The sequence below is a fragment of the Mastigoproctus giganteus genome, chromosome 4 (genome assembly GCF_048544385.1).
Source record: "Mastigoproctus giganteus isolate SK-2022 chromosome 4, ASM4854438v1, whole genome shotgun sequence".
Classification (NCBI taxonomy): domain Eukaryota; kingdom Metazoa; phylum Arthropoda; class Arachnida; order Uropygi; family Thelyphonidae; genus Mastigoproctus; species Mastigoproctus giganteus.
This window is the reverse complement of record NC_143578.1, coordinates 177,946,061-177,963,974: the sequence shown is the minus strand read 5'-3', so window position 1 is coordinate 177,963,974 and position 17,914 is coordinate 177,946,061. Positions and strand designations below refer to the sequence as shown.

The following is a 17,914-nucleotide window of genomic DNA, read 5'->3' as shown; positions in this document are numbered from 1 at the left end:
AACGATATGTTTGTTCATGATATTGACCTCTAGTTTTTCATCTACAAAAATAAATCATATATCTTTCAAAGAGTTTCAACTAGGAATCAAGTTTATGATATTAACCAGAACTTAATGAGTTAATTTGTCAGTATGAAATTAAGTAATTAATGTGTTTGCACAAATGACTGATATTATAAATCAGGAAATTACAAGCACAATGACAAAAAAAAAAAATTACGTGTTATATTATGTTTGGTACACATGATCAAATCCAGATGTAGACGTGTTTTTTTTTTTTTTTTTTAATCCCTTGATTCTTTTCACAGAAGATTTAATAAAGTGATATAAATGAGAAATGTATAGTAAAAAACCATGTCACCAGGAATGGCATTTGCTGATTAAATAAACTACAGTAGGCTCTCGATTTTCTGGGATAGATGGTAAAAAACAAATCCCGGATAATCGATTAATCGAAAAATACAGAAGTCCCCGACATACATTCCAGGACTTCTTACTTCGTCAAGTTTTGCATAACTCTGGAATGACTAGTAACATATTGCTACTATATTATTGTAGCAATATAGATTTGTCAATAATATACATCGACAAATCTGAATTCGGCACAGTACTTGTTAATGTTTGACCATTTTCATACATTCTTATTAGTTTAATTTTCTGATCCAAATTGATCGCTTTCCTTGGTAGATTTACTAGTACTGTTGTCACTTATTCTCTTAGTCGGCACCATGATAACGGCCAAAATGAAATTTTCTGTAAAGAACTTAACAGGGTTAAAAATAAGGCAAAAACTCACTATTATCACCCCACGCGAGCTCACATTTTACTAAAGCACATTTCACTACCATAAAACAATTTGCACTTTCTGGTTTATTGGGCATTTCTGTTCGTGCATCTAATTTTAAACGGGTAGTAAACTCAATCTTATTGCATTTGCGAAAATACTGATAGCTGGAATTCTGTGGGTTTTTGTTATTATGGTGAAATATGTGTCCCCTTCACTGAAATCTTCAGTCATATAAAAAAAAAAACCATAAATAAATTGTAAGTCTTCTCTCTTCTTTCCTATTTTTTTGCTTGTTACTCTAATCTCGCTTCTGTAATTTGTTTGCTGCGATCATCATTATTGATTTTGCTTATTATTTTTTTGTTGTTTTTAAATTTTACAATCCTAAAAAAAAATTTTAAAAATTACGTAAATCCGTAGTTGCGTAAGTTGGACTTACCGTATTGAAAAATGTTCAGCAACCTACATAAAAAATATGGCAATAGTTAAAAAAAAAAAACTTACCAGGTACTACTCGCGTGTCCAATACGATGTTGTTTCCCTTTATTTTTTGCGATGTTGATTTTAAATATAATAGCTTCCCTTTATTTTTTACAATGTTGTGTATGGTTTGGTCACCAACATTATAATGGTTCATTAAAGAACGGATGCACCGTTTTCAAACTTTAGAATAATTTCAAGTTTTTGTTAAACTGAAAGTACAATTCTTTTGCATTTACCCATCATTTTCGTGATTTCTAAAGAAAAAAATATATATATTTACTCTAAAAAAAATTTGACACCCCTGACATAAATAACAAAACAAAATTTGTCTTTTTGCAGTGCAAGAGAACACAACAATCGACGCAATGCACTAAAACAAACTAAAAATTTGGTCTCTCTCTTTTTTTTTTTTTTTTTTTGAGTGGCAGGTGTGAAGCTCAAAGATAATATAGGCACATTAATATCCCAAATGGCAACTTATAACGCCATTTCTTGTTGCTTATTTACGACTTGTGAAACATCTGTTTATACCTATTCTAGTTATTACTTGAATTTTTATGATTTTTTTTTTTTTTTATTTTATTATTTTTTTTTTAATTTGGAGCCTTGAAGTGTCTCGGTTAACTGATCCTGGTTAATCGAGAGTCTGCTGTATTTATTAAATGTTAAACTGGAACCTTATTTTTGACCTCTGATTACTTTAATTGCTACCTTTTAATAACTGGTCTATCTTTAATTTGATAAAATATTTTTGAAAATTTGCCTTTATTGGAAGATATTTGAGAATGTGTGCTGTTAACTGTTAAGAGTCAGTGCTATAGTTATAAATTTGTTATTATCTAAAAAAAATCTATACGCAAGACATTTAATCTTGCCCAGGAGGTAGGCCATTTTGTTTCTATACCCTGCAGATCCCCCCCCCACTATATGACTGAGTGTAAAGGCCTCGTTAATGTAGATCAGATGAGCATTAGATACAATTATTCAACTGCTTATATTACAATAGTACATCATCCTTTAATCCACAAGAATGACAAATCTTGACCAAATGGTCAAGTATGAAAGTGAAGTAATTACATGCATTTGAGTGGGCTGTGATTCAAGCCCATGTAACTAATAAATATGTTTATTGATTGAATTAATCATGAAAATAATTAATTGTAAACCCTTCTGACATAGATATCATTCAGAAACAAAAAAAGAAGAACATTTAGAGCTCTGCTAATGTTTTGTAATTCAAAACATGCTGGTGGAACCAATCTTAATAAATAGCAGTATAAAGCTTTGGTTTCTTTGAAGGAGAATAACTCATTTGTTGTTCTGCCAAAAGTTTATATCTACCATAGGCTTCTTTATCATGTAATACAGAAGCCTGTGGTAGGTATAAACTAGTGTGCAAAGTATAAATGCACCCCAGGGTGCAGTTATACTTCAGTCTGACCCAGTCACAAAGGATGTTGGGCAAGCTAGAGGTCTGCACGGGCCCGGCTCGGGCCAGTTAACACGAACAATGAATTGTTATTTCCAAACCTTTCAGACTATGTCCATATATATATATATATTTTAAATATTTTGTTATGCATTTAAATTCTTAAAGGTTTTTAGAAAAAAATGTGTATTAGTTGTCTATTGACACTTTTAATTGACCAATAAGGGGCATTTTGCCAGCTTCACCGAAATTTTTACTGTTTTGTGGAAATCACCCGGTCTGTATTTTTGCTCAGTAAAGTAGTCTTTGCCCTTAAGCGGGCATTAACTTGCAATTTACGTTACATCAAGAGTATATGAGTCATTATATCCCCTGGCACTGGGTTCCTTTTTAGTTTTATGTGTACAGTATTTATTAAAAGTGTGATACCTTTAATCTCTAGTTCTACTATATCTAAGATTTTGGGTTGATCTACTTTCAATTCTAAGAACATTCACTTGCAACACTTTCTAACTGCTTCTTTGCTATATCCAATACTGACCAATAATTTAGAAATACAGGTAAGGGGAATGCTTACTCATCATTCATACAGTGTGAACTGCCAGTGACAGTAAGTTCTAATTTTTTAAATTTACCGTATTTTCCCATGTGTAAGACGCACCTTTTTTCAAAAAATTTGGGATCTAAAACCTGGGTGCATCTTATACAGTGGTTGTAGATTTTTTTTTACTTGCATTTTTCGTGCTTGTTGTCTTCGCACTTGTTACCAGTATATTAGGTTATGTTTTGCCACCTTCTGCCCAGAAATGGCTCAGAAAAGATTTTCGTACAATGCTGAATTCAAGTTAAAAGTGATCCAGTTTGCAAAAGTGAATGGAAATCGTGCTGCTGAACATAAGTTTGATCCTCCTCCAACTGAGAAAACAATCCTAGACTGGTTACAGGAAGAAGAAGCCCTACTGAAAATGCCACGGCAGAAGAAGGACATTAGAGGTAAGTCAGTAAAATGGCCTGATTTAGAGAGGGAATTGAAGATATGGATTGAGGAGCAAAGGGCAATTGGAATTCCTGCGTCCACAAAGATGGTTCAGCATGAGACAAGAAGAATTGCTGATGAAAAAGAAGTTACTGATTTGAAAGGTGAACACAATTGGTGCTTCAGGTTCATGAAACGGAATGGACTAAGCATGCGTACACACACCAGAATTTCCCAAAAGATGCCTGAAAGCTATGAGCAGAAAGTCCTTGAATTTAATCGTTTTGTCATTCAATGTTGGAAGACACATCAGTTTTTATTTGGGACAGATTGCAAATATGGACAAAGTCCCCCTTCAATTTGATGTCCCAAGTAACAGAACTGTTGATAAGAAGGGGGTGAAAACTAATTGTGAAGACAAGTGGACATGAAAAGAGCCATTATACAGTTGTTCTAGCTTGTTGTGCCGACAGAACCAAGCTGTCTCCTATGCTGATTTTCAAATGTAAAACAATGCCAAAAGAAGACATTCCTTGAGGAGTGATTGTCCACGGTCATGACAAGGGTTGGATGGATCAGGATTGGATGAAGATCTGGTTTGAGAAAGTTTGGAGCAGGAGACCAGGTGGGCTCTTACGCAAACCTGCCCTATTGGTGCTTGATCAGTTCAGGGCACACATAACAAAAAATATAAAGAAGATTGCTGCAGAGCAAAAAAACAAAACTTGCCATCATACCTGGAGGCTTGACATCCCAGCTCCAACCACTTGATGTCAGCATTAACAAACCCTTCAAAGCTGCCATGAGAGACGAATGGAACCAATGGATGAAGTCTTCTGGAGACAATTTGACACCAACAGGAAGAGTGAAGAAACCAACTATACGAGAAGTTTGTACCTGAGTGAAAAGATCCTGGGATAATATCAAGATTGAGATCGTTGTCAAGTCATTTAAGAAGTGTCTCATTTCAAATGCCATAAATGGAACTGAGGACGAGGCAATATATGAAGACAGTGATTCATCATCAGACACAGATGAGGACAGGCTAATGGATGGGAGTTTTGACAGTGATGAGTTGTATGAATTTTATGATGAATAAAACTTGAGTTCAATAACTTTATGTAATACATTTTTTTTTTTTCAAATTTCGGGCCCCAAAATTAAGGTGCGTCTTATACATGGGGGCGTCTTATACATGGGTAAATACGGTAAGTAGAGATGCATATCGACATTCATTTTGGATAATTATTATATTGTTATATAATTGTTAATATTGAATTTTGAATCTGAAAGTTAATTTTTTTTTTTTATTAATATGAAACCTCAGAGTAATGCTAGTGATTTTATGTATATAAAAAGTTTCAACTGGGGTGGGATGAAAATTGGTTCTTTGGAAAAAAAAATTCGGGGTCGGGGGCTATCTAGCCTTTGGGCTGGGCCAGGTAACAAAAAAAAAAAATTTAGGCCCTTGCAGACCTTTAGGGCAAGCTAAGGCAGATTATGAGAAATCTTTGACTAAGGATGCAAATTAAAATAGCAAAGACTTTTTTTTTCTTTTGTAAACACTACAAGTGGAATGAGCCACATAGGTCCATTTGATATTGATGGTTCAACTGTTGATGATCCTGCTCAGGTTTCTGACACATAGGTACTTTGCATCTACATTCACACATGAGAAATTCTTTAGGAGAGCGAATGCCAGAAGTTTATCTAACTCTGTGAGTGAGCTAAAGGAGCTTGTAATAACTGAGTGGAAAGTGAAAGAGAAATTGCTGCAGTTAAATTTAAGAACGGAAGTGAGTCACTGAGCAGCGTAGGGTGGATGGGATTTATCCAGTTATATTAAGGGAGGCAGTAATGGAGGTGAGCAGACTCTTATCCATAATTATGAGAGCATCCTTGGATTCAGGGTAAGTTCCCATAGACTGGACTGGAGGAGAATGTATCCCCAGTTTTCTACGGGGGTTCAAAGAGTCGCATGAATAATTACAGACCAGTTCGCTTAACTTCTGTTCCAGGGAAAATAATGGATTGACTGGTTAAAGCAGTAATGCAGGACCATTTAGATAGTTACACTCCAGTAACAGCTTAGATTTGTCAAGGGGTGATCTTATTTGACCAATTTTATTGGATACTATGATGCAGTAACAAAGGAACTGGATGCAAAAATTATTTTTATATCATATAATTTGGATTTCAGGAAAGCTTTTGATACTGTTGAATGTAATAGATTGCTGTACAAATTGGAGCATTGTGGCATTAAGAACAAGTAACTGTTATGGATAATGGGATGGTTGAGCGGGAGAAGACAGTTTTTATTAATGGAGACTGCTCGTCATGGACTGATGTTATCAGTGGAGTCCCTCAGGGTTCAGTACTGGGCCCATTGTTGTTTTTCTGTATTTATTAACGATATTGATGAAGGTACATCAGGATTAATGTCTAGGTTTGCAGATGATACGGAGGTTGGCAGGGTGGTTAATGACAGTAATTGATGGTGTGTGTTACCGCAACAAAATCTAGAAAAATTAGGCAGTTCGGCTGAGAAATGGCAGTTGAGGTTTAACTTTGACAAATGTAAAGTACTGTATATGGTAGCAGTAATCCCAGATTAGCATACTATCTGTGTGGTACTACACTGAGAGCAGTAGCAAATGAAAAACATGTTGGGGAATTGTACAGTCATATGGAGTTCTCTGAGAAGCAAACAGACTACCAGGACAGCATTGAGTTTTATCAGTGATGTACAGCAATTTTTGATATCAGGGATAAGGGGGTTAATTATCCCCTTGTACAAGGCAATAGTCGGGCTACCTTGAGTACTGCATACAGGTCTGGAGGATTAATTTTAGGAAGGATGTAGAGCTGCTGGAACAAGTATAGAAGAGGCCAACAAGATTGGTGAGTGGAACAAAGGGTTTCTTTTTCCAAGAAAGGCTTAAGTTCTGAAAATTGCAGTGTCTGAAAACAAGGCACCTACAAAGCCATTTAATTGAGGTGTTTAAGGCTTTGAATGGATTGGGCAAGCTCAGTGCTGATAGGATTCTTCCTCTTATTTATACTGGATTGTGCATGGGGGGGGCCTAAATTCAAATTTAGGAAGGATGGTTGCAGAATAGATGTGTAAAACAAACTTCCATCTTGTGTTGTGGAAGTGGATAGCTTGAATAAATTCAGAATAGAACTAGACAAACTATTGGATGGGATGGATAGGTGAAACAAAGGTGTTTTGTTTTTTTTTTGCTTATACACTGAGTAGACAAAAATCATGGGATACTTACCTAGTAACGGGTAGGTCCACCTTTTGCCTTGATAAGAGCAGTCACATGGCAAGGCATTGAGTCCACTATTTCAAGAAAGCATTCCACAGGTATTTCCTTCCATGCTTGTTGCACCACCATCCATAATTCTGTCACATTCCTGAGTGAAGGATCCAAAGCTTGAATGGACCTTTCCATAGAATCCCAAGGGTGCTCCACAGGGTTCATGTCCGATGAATGGGGAGGCCATTCCATGGTGGTAAGATCTGCGGAATGCTCTTTGAACCATGTTCTAGTCACCACAGCTCCGTGGGGAGGTGCATTGTCCTGCCAGAAGAGGCCATTGCCTTGTGGGTGCACGATGACATGAAGGAATGCAGATGGTCTGCAAGGATGGACATGTTCAGAGATGCGTATAGACATACCAGAGGTCCCAACGTGTGCTGATTGAACATGCCCCGGACCATTACTGACTGTTCACCTGCCTGAACAGTTCCTTGTTGACATGAAGGGTGCATAGCTTTGTGCAGTTTCCACCAGATATGCACCCTCCCATCTGCTTGAAATAACTGGAAATGGGACTCTTCGGACCAGGAGACCTGTCTCCAGTCATCCGAGGTCCAGTGCCAATGTTCTTTTGCTTAGTTGAGGCATAGAGTCCTGTGTCGTGGTGTTTGCAGTGGGACTCTGGTGGGTCGGCAGCTTCCATAACCTATTGTGGCTAATGATTGCTTGATGGTCTTGGTGGAGACATTTCTGATACCTCCCTAATTGAAGTTAGCAGTAATTTGTGTCACTGTCGCTCTCCGATTGGCTGAAACAATGCGAGACAGACATTGACGGCCACGTTCTTCCACCACCTTTCTCTGCGCACAATGAGATATTATTCTGGAAATGGCGTATTCCCAATACTCTTGATACTATCGAATGGGAATAGTGCAATTTCTGTAGCACCTCTGCAATAGTGACCCGTGCGTTTGGGCACCCACTATCATCCCTCTTTCAAAGTCTTCTAACTCGCAGTACCGACATCAATTTACTGTCTATGTGAATGCAATGTACCTATATACCTGCTAAGCAGTGGGTTCATTCACTTGCAAGAGGAATGACAACGTCGTGTTGCCCAGGAATCGGGTATCCTATGAATTCTGTCCTTTCAGAGTACTGTAAACTTGCTTTCTTGCCTCATTGTTAATACTAATACTAAATTTATTAAGAAAGATCTGTTAATTTCTTTTGAGATGAGATTTTATGAACGTCCATTATGGTTTTTACTTTAAGTGCATAAATCAATGTTCTTCTATGTCCCATAGTCATGCTATCTTAATATATAAATTGTCTTTGTTTGTTGCAAAATAATTAGTGCCCTCAATGGGAAAATGATATATATTAACCAGAATAGGGCAGAACGTGTTAATTCGGTCTGAAATTGTGAATTCATGAAAATGATTTAATTGACTTGTGTGACATGGTCTTTTTTACATACATGAATGCTGTAAAGCCTGTATATGTGTTATAAGCAAATGTGATGTGATTGTGTGTGATGGTCTTTGTTTGGCTGCCAAATATAGCTGCTAAACACAGACTATATAGCTGCCCTCCTGATTTACAATTGTGACTCGGTCTTTCTTTTTCACAAAAAAAAAAAAAAAAACAAACCTGTAACACAGTTTTATCAATTAGACACATTTTAATTGACTGTCCAGATTTTAGCAATACATGTTTTACTGCTTTTATCCATCTGACTGAGCCTTATATACTCAGTCAGATTTCATCTTACAATGACAATGTGTTTGCTGTTAAATTTTTACACTGTATCAATTTATATAAATGTATATAAAATCCTGAATATACATATATACAGTGGATTCCGGTTATTTGGGCCACCGGTTAATCGGGGCAGCCGTTTATTTGGGGCAAATCTTAAAAAACAAAAACCAATCGAGAAAATAGCCAGGGTTTACTTCGCTTAATTGGGACAAAATGCCGTTTAATCGGGGCAGGAGACCTCAGCACTGGAGATTACCCTACGATTGTCTCCAACCGTACCACGTAGTTCGGTCGGATTTTTGGAGGTCACAACCATAAAACAATTAGCAGTCACCTGTTTATTGGGCTTTTCTGTTAGTGTAATCTATCATAAACGGACAGTAAACTCGATCTTATTGAATTTGCGATAATACCGGCAGCTGGAATTCTGTGGGTTATTATGGTAAAATGTGTTTACACTTCCATGGAATCTTCAGTCATATAAAAAAAATAATTTTCAGAATCTTCTCTTCATTCCTATTTTTAAAGCTTCCTAATTTGTTACTCCGTTCTTACTTGCGCGTGTTGTGTTACTTGCAATTTGTGTGTGCCCTCTTCTTTGTTATTGATTGCTTATCTTTTTACTGTTTTAAATTTCAGCCCCCACCAACAAATGTCAGTGAACAGAAATGTCAACTAGTTTAGTTTGTATGTACATATTACAGTACGTATTAATTATTCCGATTATCACGTATATTCTTCCGATTTTCACGTATCATTTAATTTTTTAATTGGTAAGGTAATAAAGGGTAAATTTGTGCTTAATATATCTTTATAGCCTGTGGATAATATTTCTCCTATTTTCGCTAATTAGAATCGCTGTTTAATAGAATTAAAATTCAATTCACAAACGTGATCATAATGACCGGCGCTTACTGCACATCGTATAGTGAACGGTACTTTACTATTTTGAGTTCGTCGTAACGTGATTTGATTTTACAGTGAACTAATTGTAAAGGGGGGGGGGTAAATTGTATTTTTAACTATTTACGTGAAACTTCGGATAATTGGGGCAGCCGCTTAATCGGGCCAAAATGCACTAGTCCCGATGTGTCCCAAATAACCGGAATCGACTGTGTATATATATATATATATATATATATATATATATATATATTTTTTTTTTTTTTTTTTTAATACAAATACTGCTTTTTATCATTATATGATTTTTGATGAGGTAACCTTTTTTTGTGCAAAGGTTGCCAGAATTTATTTATTTATTTTTAAATTGGTATAATTATCTCCTGGCACCTAATAAGCCTTAGATGCCAGTGCACCAATAAAGTCATAATTAATCAATCAACTGCCACTCAAGGTACTAATCCATCTACCCCTTAAATTTCACAAGGCTGCCAACCTCTACCAATCAATCAAACTGACCAAGCATATACTTCCCGAGGTCCAACCTATTAGTTTTTTCCCAGTAGTATGGTGTATGTGTACTACGTGATTTTTTTTTTTTTTTTGTGTATTCATTTCAGTGGGACTGTACCACCCTCATTCTTACTGGCCTTTCCTCCTGTATCCCAGATGCCTAGAAAAACAAACATTGCTTTATATACTTTATGATGTATATCTGTAGGCATCTAAGTGATGAGGAATTTGAGAGGCATGGGGCCAAACTTGATGCTCAAAGCACAAGGTCAAGCTTTTCTCATTAAAAGCTCTTTGTATTTGAAATTAAGAACAAATCTGAAGAGTCACACTTGACCTTCTGTAAGATTCTTTCAAAAAGTCCTGTCTTTCCTTATATATGACCTCCAGCCCTGAACTACAAATGTAGTCTCATTGTTTACTTGTGCACATGACAAATTGTAAATGATGCAAATTAGGGAATGTGGACAGTATTTCTTAACCTATTGCCCTAGTTAGCATTATAGAATTGGCATCAGTCATAGACTGGTAGCTTTGTTTAGACTGGTACTCACCAAAAATTATGCAGATAAATAAGTTGATCAAAAATAATGGTATTTTTGATATGTTATAAATGAATTATTCACATTCCACTGTTGAGGTTGCAGTGTTTATTTATTTTTTTGTTTTTGAGGGGTGGGTAGTATGTTTCAGAATATCTAATACTCTTTTTACCTTCTTATTTTGTTTTAGTATGGAGGGGGGGAAAACTTTCATTTAAATACATAGAATTTTTTGTAAATACATTCATGTAAAAAAAAAAAATGAATTACAAAATTTTGTTCAATTGGTTTCCATTTTCAAATAATTCTGGAATATTTGCACATGAATTAATATTGTGATTTTTTTTTTTTTTTGTTATTAAATTATATACTTCACTTTATTTGTAATTTTCTGTTATATTTTTAGCTACAATAACCAAGTAAAACACATGCGAGTTTATGCTTCTGGGGATGGTCAGTTATATTATCTGTCTGAGACTAAATATTTCAAAAGCATAGTGGTGAGTATAATTTTGATGGCACGTATGATGTATGAAGAGGATTATGAGTTGACACTGAAGTTAGTAATTAGTTAAAGTTTCATGCATTACATAATGTGCATATAATGTAGACTGTTTTTCCCTTCCTCCTAACAGGTTCTGTATTTATTATATATACAGGGTGTCTATAAATGGTGGGAGGCCGCCATAGCCTAGTGGTCAGGCACACGGGTGCATAAGTACACGTGCCTTGAGTGACCGGGGTTCAAGCCCGTGACTGCTGAATACGGTGCTGTTTCTTGTATTCTGTCTATCTTGTAAAACTCCTCTGACCGTTTGGTCGTCCCGGAGTATAAACAGAGAAATCTATAAATGGTGGGAACACTTTCAATAATTTATTGCACATGGAGTAAGAGAGATACCATTTACTTATTTATACCATGTGAAAGAGAAAACATGAAAGCTTCCCAGTTGTTACTGCCGAGGTGTGCGGTTCCATCATTCACTGCCATTTAGCATTACCTGTCATACCTCTACCACACACATAGCCTTGTTGAAAGATGGCGGCTTCTGGTTCCTAGAAGGCATTTTGTGTGCTACTGTTAGATAAGAACAAGTGTGTAACAGACATTCAAAGGAAATTTTGAAGTGCATATGGTAAAGAGCCACCAACCAGGAAGGCTATTTACAAGTAAAAAACTTTCTATGAAGCCATATAAATTGCAGTTGGTGCATATGTTAAAGGAAGACAACAAAGAGAAGCATTTCCAATTTTGTTGTGAACTGCAAGGACAGAAGAATGACTACTTTAATCGCATGGTTTTTAGTGATGAGACCACATTTCACACCAATGAGAAGGTCAACCAGACACAATTGTCGAATCTGGGGCACCCAGAAACCTGAAGAGATAATTGAACGTGAGCGTGATTCGCCGGAGGTGAATGTTGTCTGCGCCTTGTCATGCCGAAAACTGAATGGAACTTTCTCTTTGCCGAGGGCACTGTAACTGGGCATATCCTACCTCGATATGCTTCACCAACAGTTGACGCCTCAAGTTCAGGAAGATAGTGATGACTTTATTTACCAGCAAGATGGTGTCCCCCCCCCCCACACACTTCCATAAAGTGTAAAGTGTGTTTAGGGTCAAGCGGCACCAGGGGTTTCCCCCATCTCCGCATAGGTTACATTGTATGTGAACCAGTTTACTGGAAAAGCCAGAGATTTAAAAGTGTATGGACTTTGTATATGTGTGATGCCTTGTACCGTTGTTCATCTGGTCATTTAGCCGCCAGACCTCTACTGAGGCCCGACGTTACCCCACTTTCGCCCCGTGGAGGCAGACCAGGTATCCACTTGAATATAGTTCACTCTGGCAGGTCCTGCCACCTAATTTCCTGAGATTTCAGTGGCTAGGACCTAAAAAAAAAAAAAAAATAAATAAAAAAAAAAAAAAATAAATAAATAAATGAAATAAAATAAAATAAAATAAATAAATAAAAATGTGATCACGTTGAGGAGGAAGTGCTAGGAGGTCAAAAGAAATGGTGGGCGAAATTTATTTTCACTTGTGGAATTTAGATTGTGTGGGGCGTTCACTAGCGTGCAGGTAGAGTGGGGAGGGAGACTGAAGACTGGGGGGGGAGATAGATAGAAGTATGGAGCCGATAGGGAAGACAACTCCAGTTTACAGTGGGGCATGCCCATGCCCCACCAGAAGGAAAAGAAGGGGTGGCGAGAAGGGGAGGTGACAGCAGGGCTGTCCCCTCATCCCCCGCCAGGGAAGGGTAGAAAGTAGGCCAGGCAAGGGAGCTGGCCTATTCGCCAACAGGGCATACATGTGGGGTGGCTTCAGTCGGGCGCCAAGGCGTCAGGGCTGCCCCATTTGATATTCCCAGGAGTGGAGTGAAGATATCTCTGTCCAGGTTTTCAGTCCAGGTCTGTCTGACATTTGTGCAGATCATGCTTGGTCTTTTATTAAGTAGTTACTCGTGGGATCCAGGTCCATCCACTGGTGGATATTCAGTAGGATAGGCTTCAGTCACAGTCAGGGTGGACTCCCGAAGGTCCGATTGTAGTCAATGCGTTTGGTTAACAGTTCTCAAATGGAATCGGTGTCCTCCATCGGTCAGTATTTGGGAGAGTGCAGTTCAGGCACAGTCCAGTTTTATCTTGGTTCATCATTTGTTGTGATTGTTGTTGTATTTATCCTAGTTGTCCTAGATTTTCCGGCAAAGGAAGAGTCTGGCGTCTTTCAAAGAGGCACTGAGCAAAGTTGGTTAGGGCATTGTAGGTTCCTTCGTCCTCCAGTAGGTAATGCTCCTGATTTTTGGGGTTGAACTGGACTCGTGTGATGAGGTGTCCACGCAGATCTTCGTACAGTTCACACTCGTGTAGCAGGTGGTCCCAGGTCTCGAGGGAACCACATGCGCAGGCTGGGTTATCTGTCAGTCCAAAGAGGTTTAGCTTGTGGCGGATAGCTCCATGTCCTGTGAGAAGGTAGGTGACGTGGAGACCAGGGCAGAGCCATGTCGGATATTTTGGGTACACCTTTTGCAAGTTCGGAAAGAACCTTCGCGTGATGTCTCCTTTGTCAGAAATCGTCCAGCGTTGTTGCCATATCGATGTCAAGTACGTTTGCAGCCTGTATTTCTCAACTTTACAGTTATTAGCCGGGTCCGTAGTGTGGTCCTGGAAGGTTGTGACTTTGCCACGTCTGAGTTGCTGAAGCATGCCATTGCGAATCACCTCAAGATCAAGAGGGAGAGCGCCCGTGATCACTTGTAGTGCATGAGTAGAGACTGTCTTGCATGCTCGGGTGAGGGTCAATAGGATGGGTCTATGTATGATATCCAGTCGTCTGCGGTTTACCGCTGTTGAGGCTTTGTGGAACCAGACACCGGAGGCGTATGCGATTGCCGGGATAATGGCTGCTTTAGATGATGTTCGAGCCTACCTTAACAGTGAGCTACACAAGCACTGGATCGGACATGCTGGAGAAAGGGGCGAATGTTTTTTGGAATGGCCGCCGAAATCACCGGACTTAACTCCGTGTAATTTCTTTTTGTGTGGCTAAATAAAGGATCATGTTTATGTGCCACGTGATGTCCAGGAACTAAAGCAGAGAATTGAAGAAGCTACCACCACGGCCACACAGGGTATGTCAAGAGTTCGATTGCCATGTGGACATTTGCTGTGTCACATGTGGTTCACACATTGAATTGTTATGAAGTGATGTGATGTAAAAAAAACTTAGACATTTTCTCTTTCACAAGGTATATATATGACACTGATATCTGTCCTAGTCTTTGTGCAATACGTCCTATCCAGTGCTTGTGTAGCTCGGTATTAAGGTAGGCCCGAATGTCAGTGTTTCAAATTGATGACTACTCCAATTTGTATGGCAGTCATCAATTTGAAACACTACCAGGAACTTTACCAAAATCTAAGTATATGATGCAAGAATTATTAATGTAAACTCCATCTAGTTTTAGTTTAATAGAAAGCTAGTGATAAATGTGAATAGAAAACATAACATCCAAAGTACTGGATTAACACTGCATGTTGCAATCCTACCCCCCCCCCCCCCCATCACCAAAGCTATTGTGACTGCCTGTACTGATGTTATCAGGAGTTTAGTGTATTCTTATAGAACTTTGTCAAACTGCACAGTTACCCCAGGTCCCCCTTACTAGTTACTCCTTATCAACTACCCTCAAGTGTGGTGTCATCCAATTGGTATGTTATTCTCAGATTGTTACTACCCAAATGCAGTACTTTGCATTTGTCAATTCCAAACCTCAGTTTCACCTTCTCAGTCCATCTGTCTCGTTTCTTTAGATCTTATTGCAATACCATACCCTGATTACTGTCATTAATTACCTGACTCACCTTATGTGTGGCACCTCCGTAGCCAGGTGGGCAGGAGCAGCAGTGCATAGCACACGCTTCTTGATTAGACCGGGGTTCAAGCCCATGACCACCAAATACGGAGGATGCGGAAAGGTCAGGGAATGACCACCGCATATCTCCAGAGCAATATGGCCTTAGTTGATAATGCTCCTAAGAACCAAATAACAAACAACCTTATGTGTCATCGGCAAACTTAGACATTAAACTTAATATGCCTTCATCAGTATTGTTAATATTATTATTATTATTATTAGCCATACGATGCAAGGAAGCCTTGAGGCTTATGCTGCACCAGCCGAAAGAAATTCCCAAGTTACCCTGAGAGAGAGAGAAGGATGATGATATCCAGCTCAGGACTCTGGTTTACCAAGCCCATATATACAGTATATTGCAAACAGTAAGGGGCCCCACACTATAATAATAAATTTTAAAACTATAAAACTATTAAAAAAATAATAATAGTTCAAGAAAAGCAGTGCCCATTATAACCACTTTGTCTTCTCCCAGTCAACTATCCCTTTATCCATAGCAGTAACTTGTCCCTAATGTCACACTACTCCATTTGTTTTCTTACATTGCCCTTGATTCATATCCTAACTTGTTTCTTCACCTTCATATCCTTACTCCAAAGTATAGTGCATCCTCCTATAAATTTGGATTGGAGAAAAAATTTTAATTTATTTTAGTTATTACTTTTTAATGTTTTAACAGTAGTGTCTTGTAAGGCCTTACTGAGTCCTATGTGTAGGTCTAGTGGTAAGATTTCTAAAGAATCCTGAAATTCACCAGCATCCATATTGTGCTTGTAGATCATATAAGTATTGATAAAAATCCATTTTGTTTTATACCATCCACATTGTATAGTGTCTTCATTTATATATATACACACTGGTGTTCAAAGAGTGCATCACCCATTAAAATTGTAATTGTCGTCCGAATAACATAAGTATATGAAAATATTTCTTACAGATTGCATCAGCTGTTACTTTCAGCTATATAAGCACACTATGCAAGGGTTGCAGTCATTCCTTGCTTGTGTCAGGATGGCGAGTTACGTGCAGTTGACACCACGAAGAAAGAGTGCTATTGTTGCTTTACGTGAGAAAGGATGTTCTTCCCGTCATATTGATTATAGTCAATATATTATAGAGATTATAGAGTGTCTTGTAATCAGTCGCCAGTGAATAGGTTTCTTTCCAAACTCAAGAATACTGGTTCTGCTGATAGGAAAAAAGGAACCGGATGCAAATGAGCCTGTACGCCAAAACAGGACCCCCGCTTTGAAGTGCTTATGCCTTAAAAACTGTAAAGCTTCTCTGTCTGATCTGAAAAGCGAATGGGAAGCACATACAGGAGTGGTAGCAAGTGCAGTAACAGTCAGAAGGTGCCTCTTCAAAAATGGACTTGTAGCCCGTCATCCTAAGAGGAAGCCCCTCCTCATACAAAAAATGAAAAAGCCCGATTAATTTGGTGTAAGGAGCATGTCAAATGGACCCCGAGCAGTGGAAGTCAGTTATTTTCTCAGATGAGAAGGAATTCAACCTACATGTCTCTGATCAGAGACAAACGATTTGCTGTAGACATGGTGAAGAATACCATGCAGACTGTATGGTGTCTACAGTGAAATTCCCTACCAGCCAAATGATGTGGGGGTGCATTTCATATCGCGGAGTAGGTCACCTGCAGTTTATAAAAGGTTCTGTAAATGCCAATGGATTCCTGACTATATTGGAGGGCAAATTGCTGCCAACCATTAGAGACCATTTTAACCTGCCAAGTAACTGCATCTTTCAGGATGACTCTGCTCCTTGTCATTGGGCAAAAAGTGCAAGTAGGCACTTTTGTAGTTACTTTAGCTTCATTTTTGCATTAGAGGTTTGACAGTAATGTGTTTACATTTGTTACAGGTGGAAAAATGGTCCATTACAACTCTTAGCTGGCCAGGAAACAACCTGGACCTGAATCCTATAGAGAACTGTTGGCATCATGTGGAATCTGCAGTTTCCAGAAAGAAGCCAACAACCCTTCATGAACTTCATAATTCGTGTTTGGAACCACAAACTGTCAGTTGATTATCTTCAGAAATTGATCTTGTCAATGCCTCGACAGTGTGCTGCTGTCATCAGGGCCAGAGGCGATTCAACTAAATATTAGTTTGCGCCTGGTGAAATTTTCATTTTGTTTTCCATTTAAAATGATAAACTGAAGAAAATTGAAGACTTCTGATAACATCTCAGCCATAATTGTTGTGTTTACCAAAACTGTTGTAAAAGGTTGCAAATGCTCATTTTGGAATATTTTGAGAGCACCTGTCAAATATTACTTAGGTTTGCCTTAACTATTAATAAATATCTTTTGTTTATATTTCTGTTTGTGATGCCAGTCATTAATGTAACATACCATTGCGATAAAGGGTTAGAAATGTGAAATTCATAGGTGATGCACTTTCTTTGAACACCAGTGTATAGTATTATTTTAATAACTGCTCTGTGGATATTAACCACATATCATTTTCTAAATACACCTAATTCTGTTTTTGCACAAACTTTTTTTACACGAATTTGATTTAACACGAATTCAAAATAAAAATTTCATTCTCTTTTTACGCGAGTCATTTTGATTTAACACGATTTCAATTAATTTTTTTTGCCTAAATTCTAAGAAATTTTTTTTTTTAATTTGTGGCATATTAGTATCATTTCTATTTTACACGCACCAATAGATTGGATAACAGCTAGTGTGTGCATTTTGAAACGCGTGCTTTTGTTTACCAATGTGTACGTCTAGATATCTATGAATCGTCAACGTTTTTATTGAATTTGGTGCACATCTACGGTATTTGTGCATTGTATCTTCGAAAGACATT

The 17,914-nt window shown here is 37.9% G+C and overlaps 1 protein-coding gene across 1 annotated transcript in view; it reads left to right on the top strand.

Moving 5' to 3' along the window:
- The window catches only part of LOC150087223 (proto-oncogene vav-like), a 433,316-nt gene that overhangs the window by 400,798 nt on the left and 14,604 nt on the right, over window positions 1-17,914 (top strand). The window contains exon 23 of the mRNA XM_090371895.1: window positions 11,067-11,160. Coding sequence (XP_090228021.1) covers window positions 11,067-11,160 — 94 coding nt within the window. The remainder of the gene's footprint in view (window positions 1-11,066; window positions 11,161-17,914) is intronic.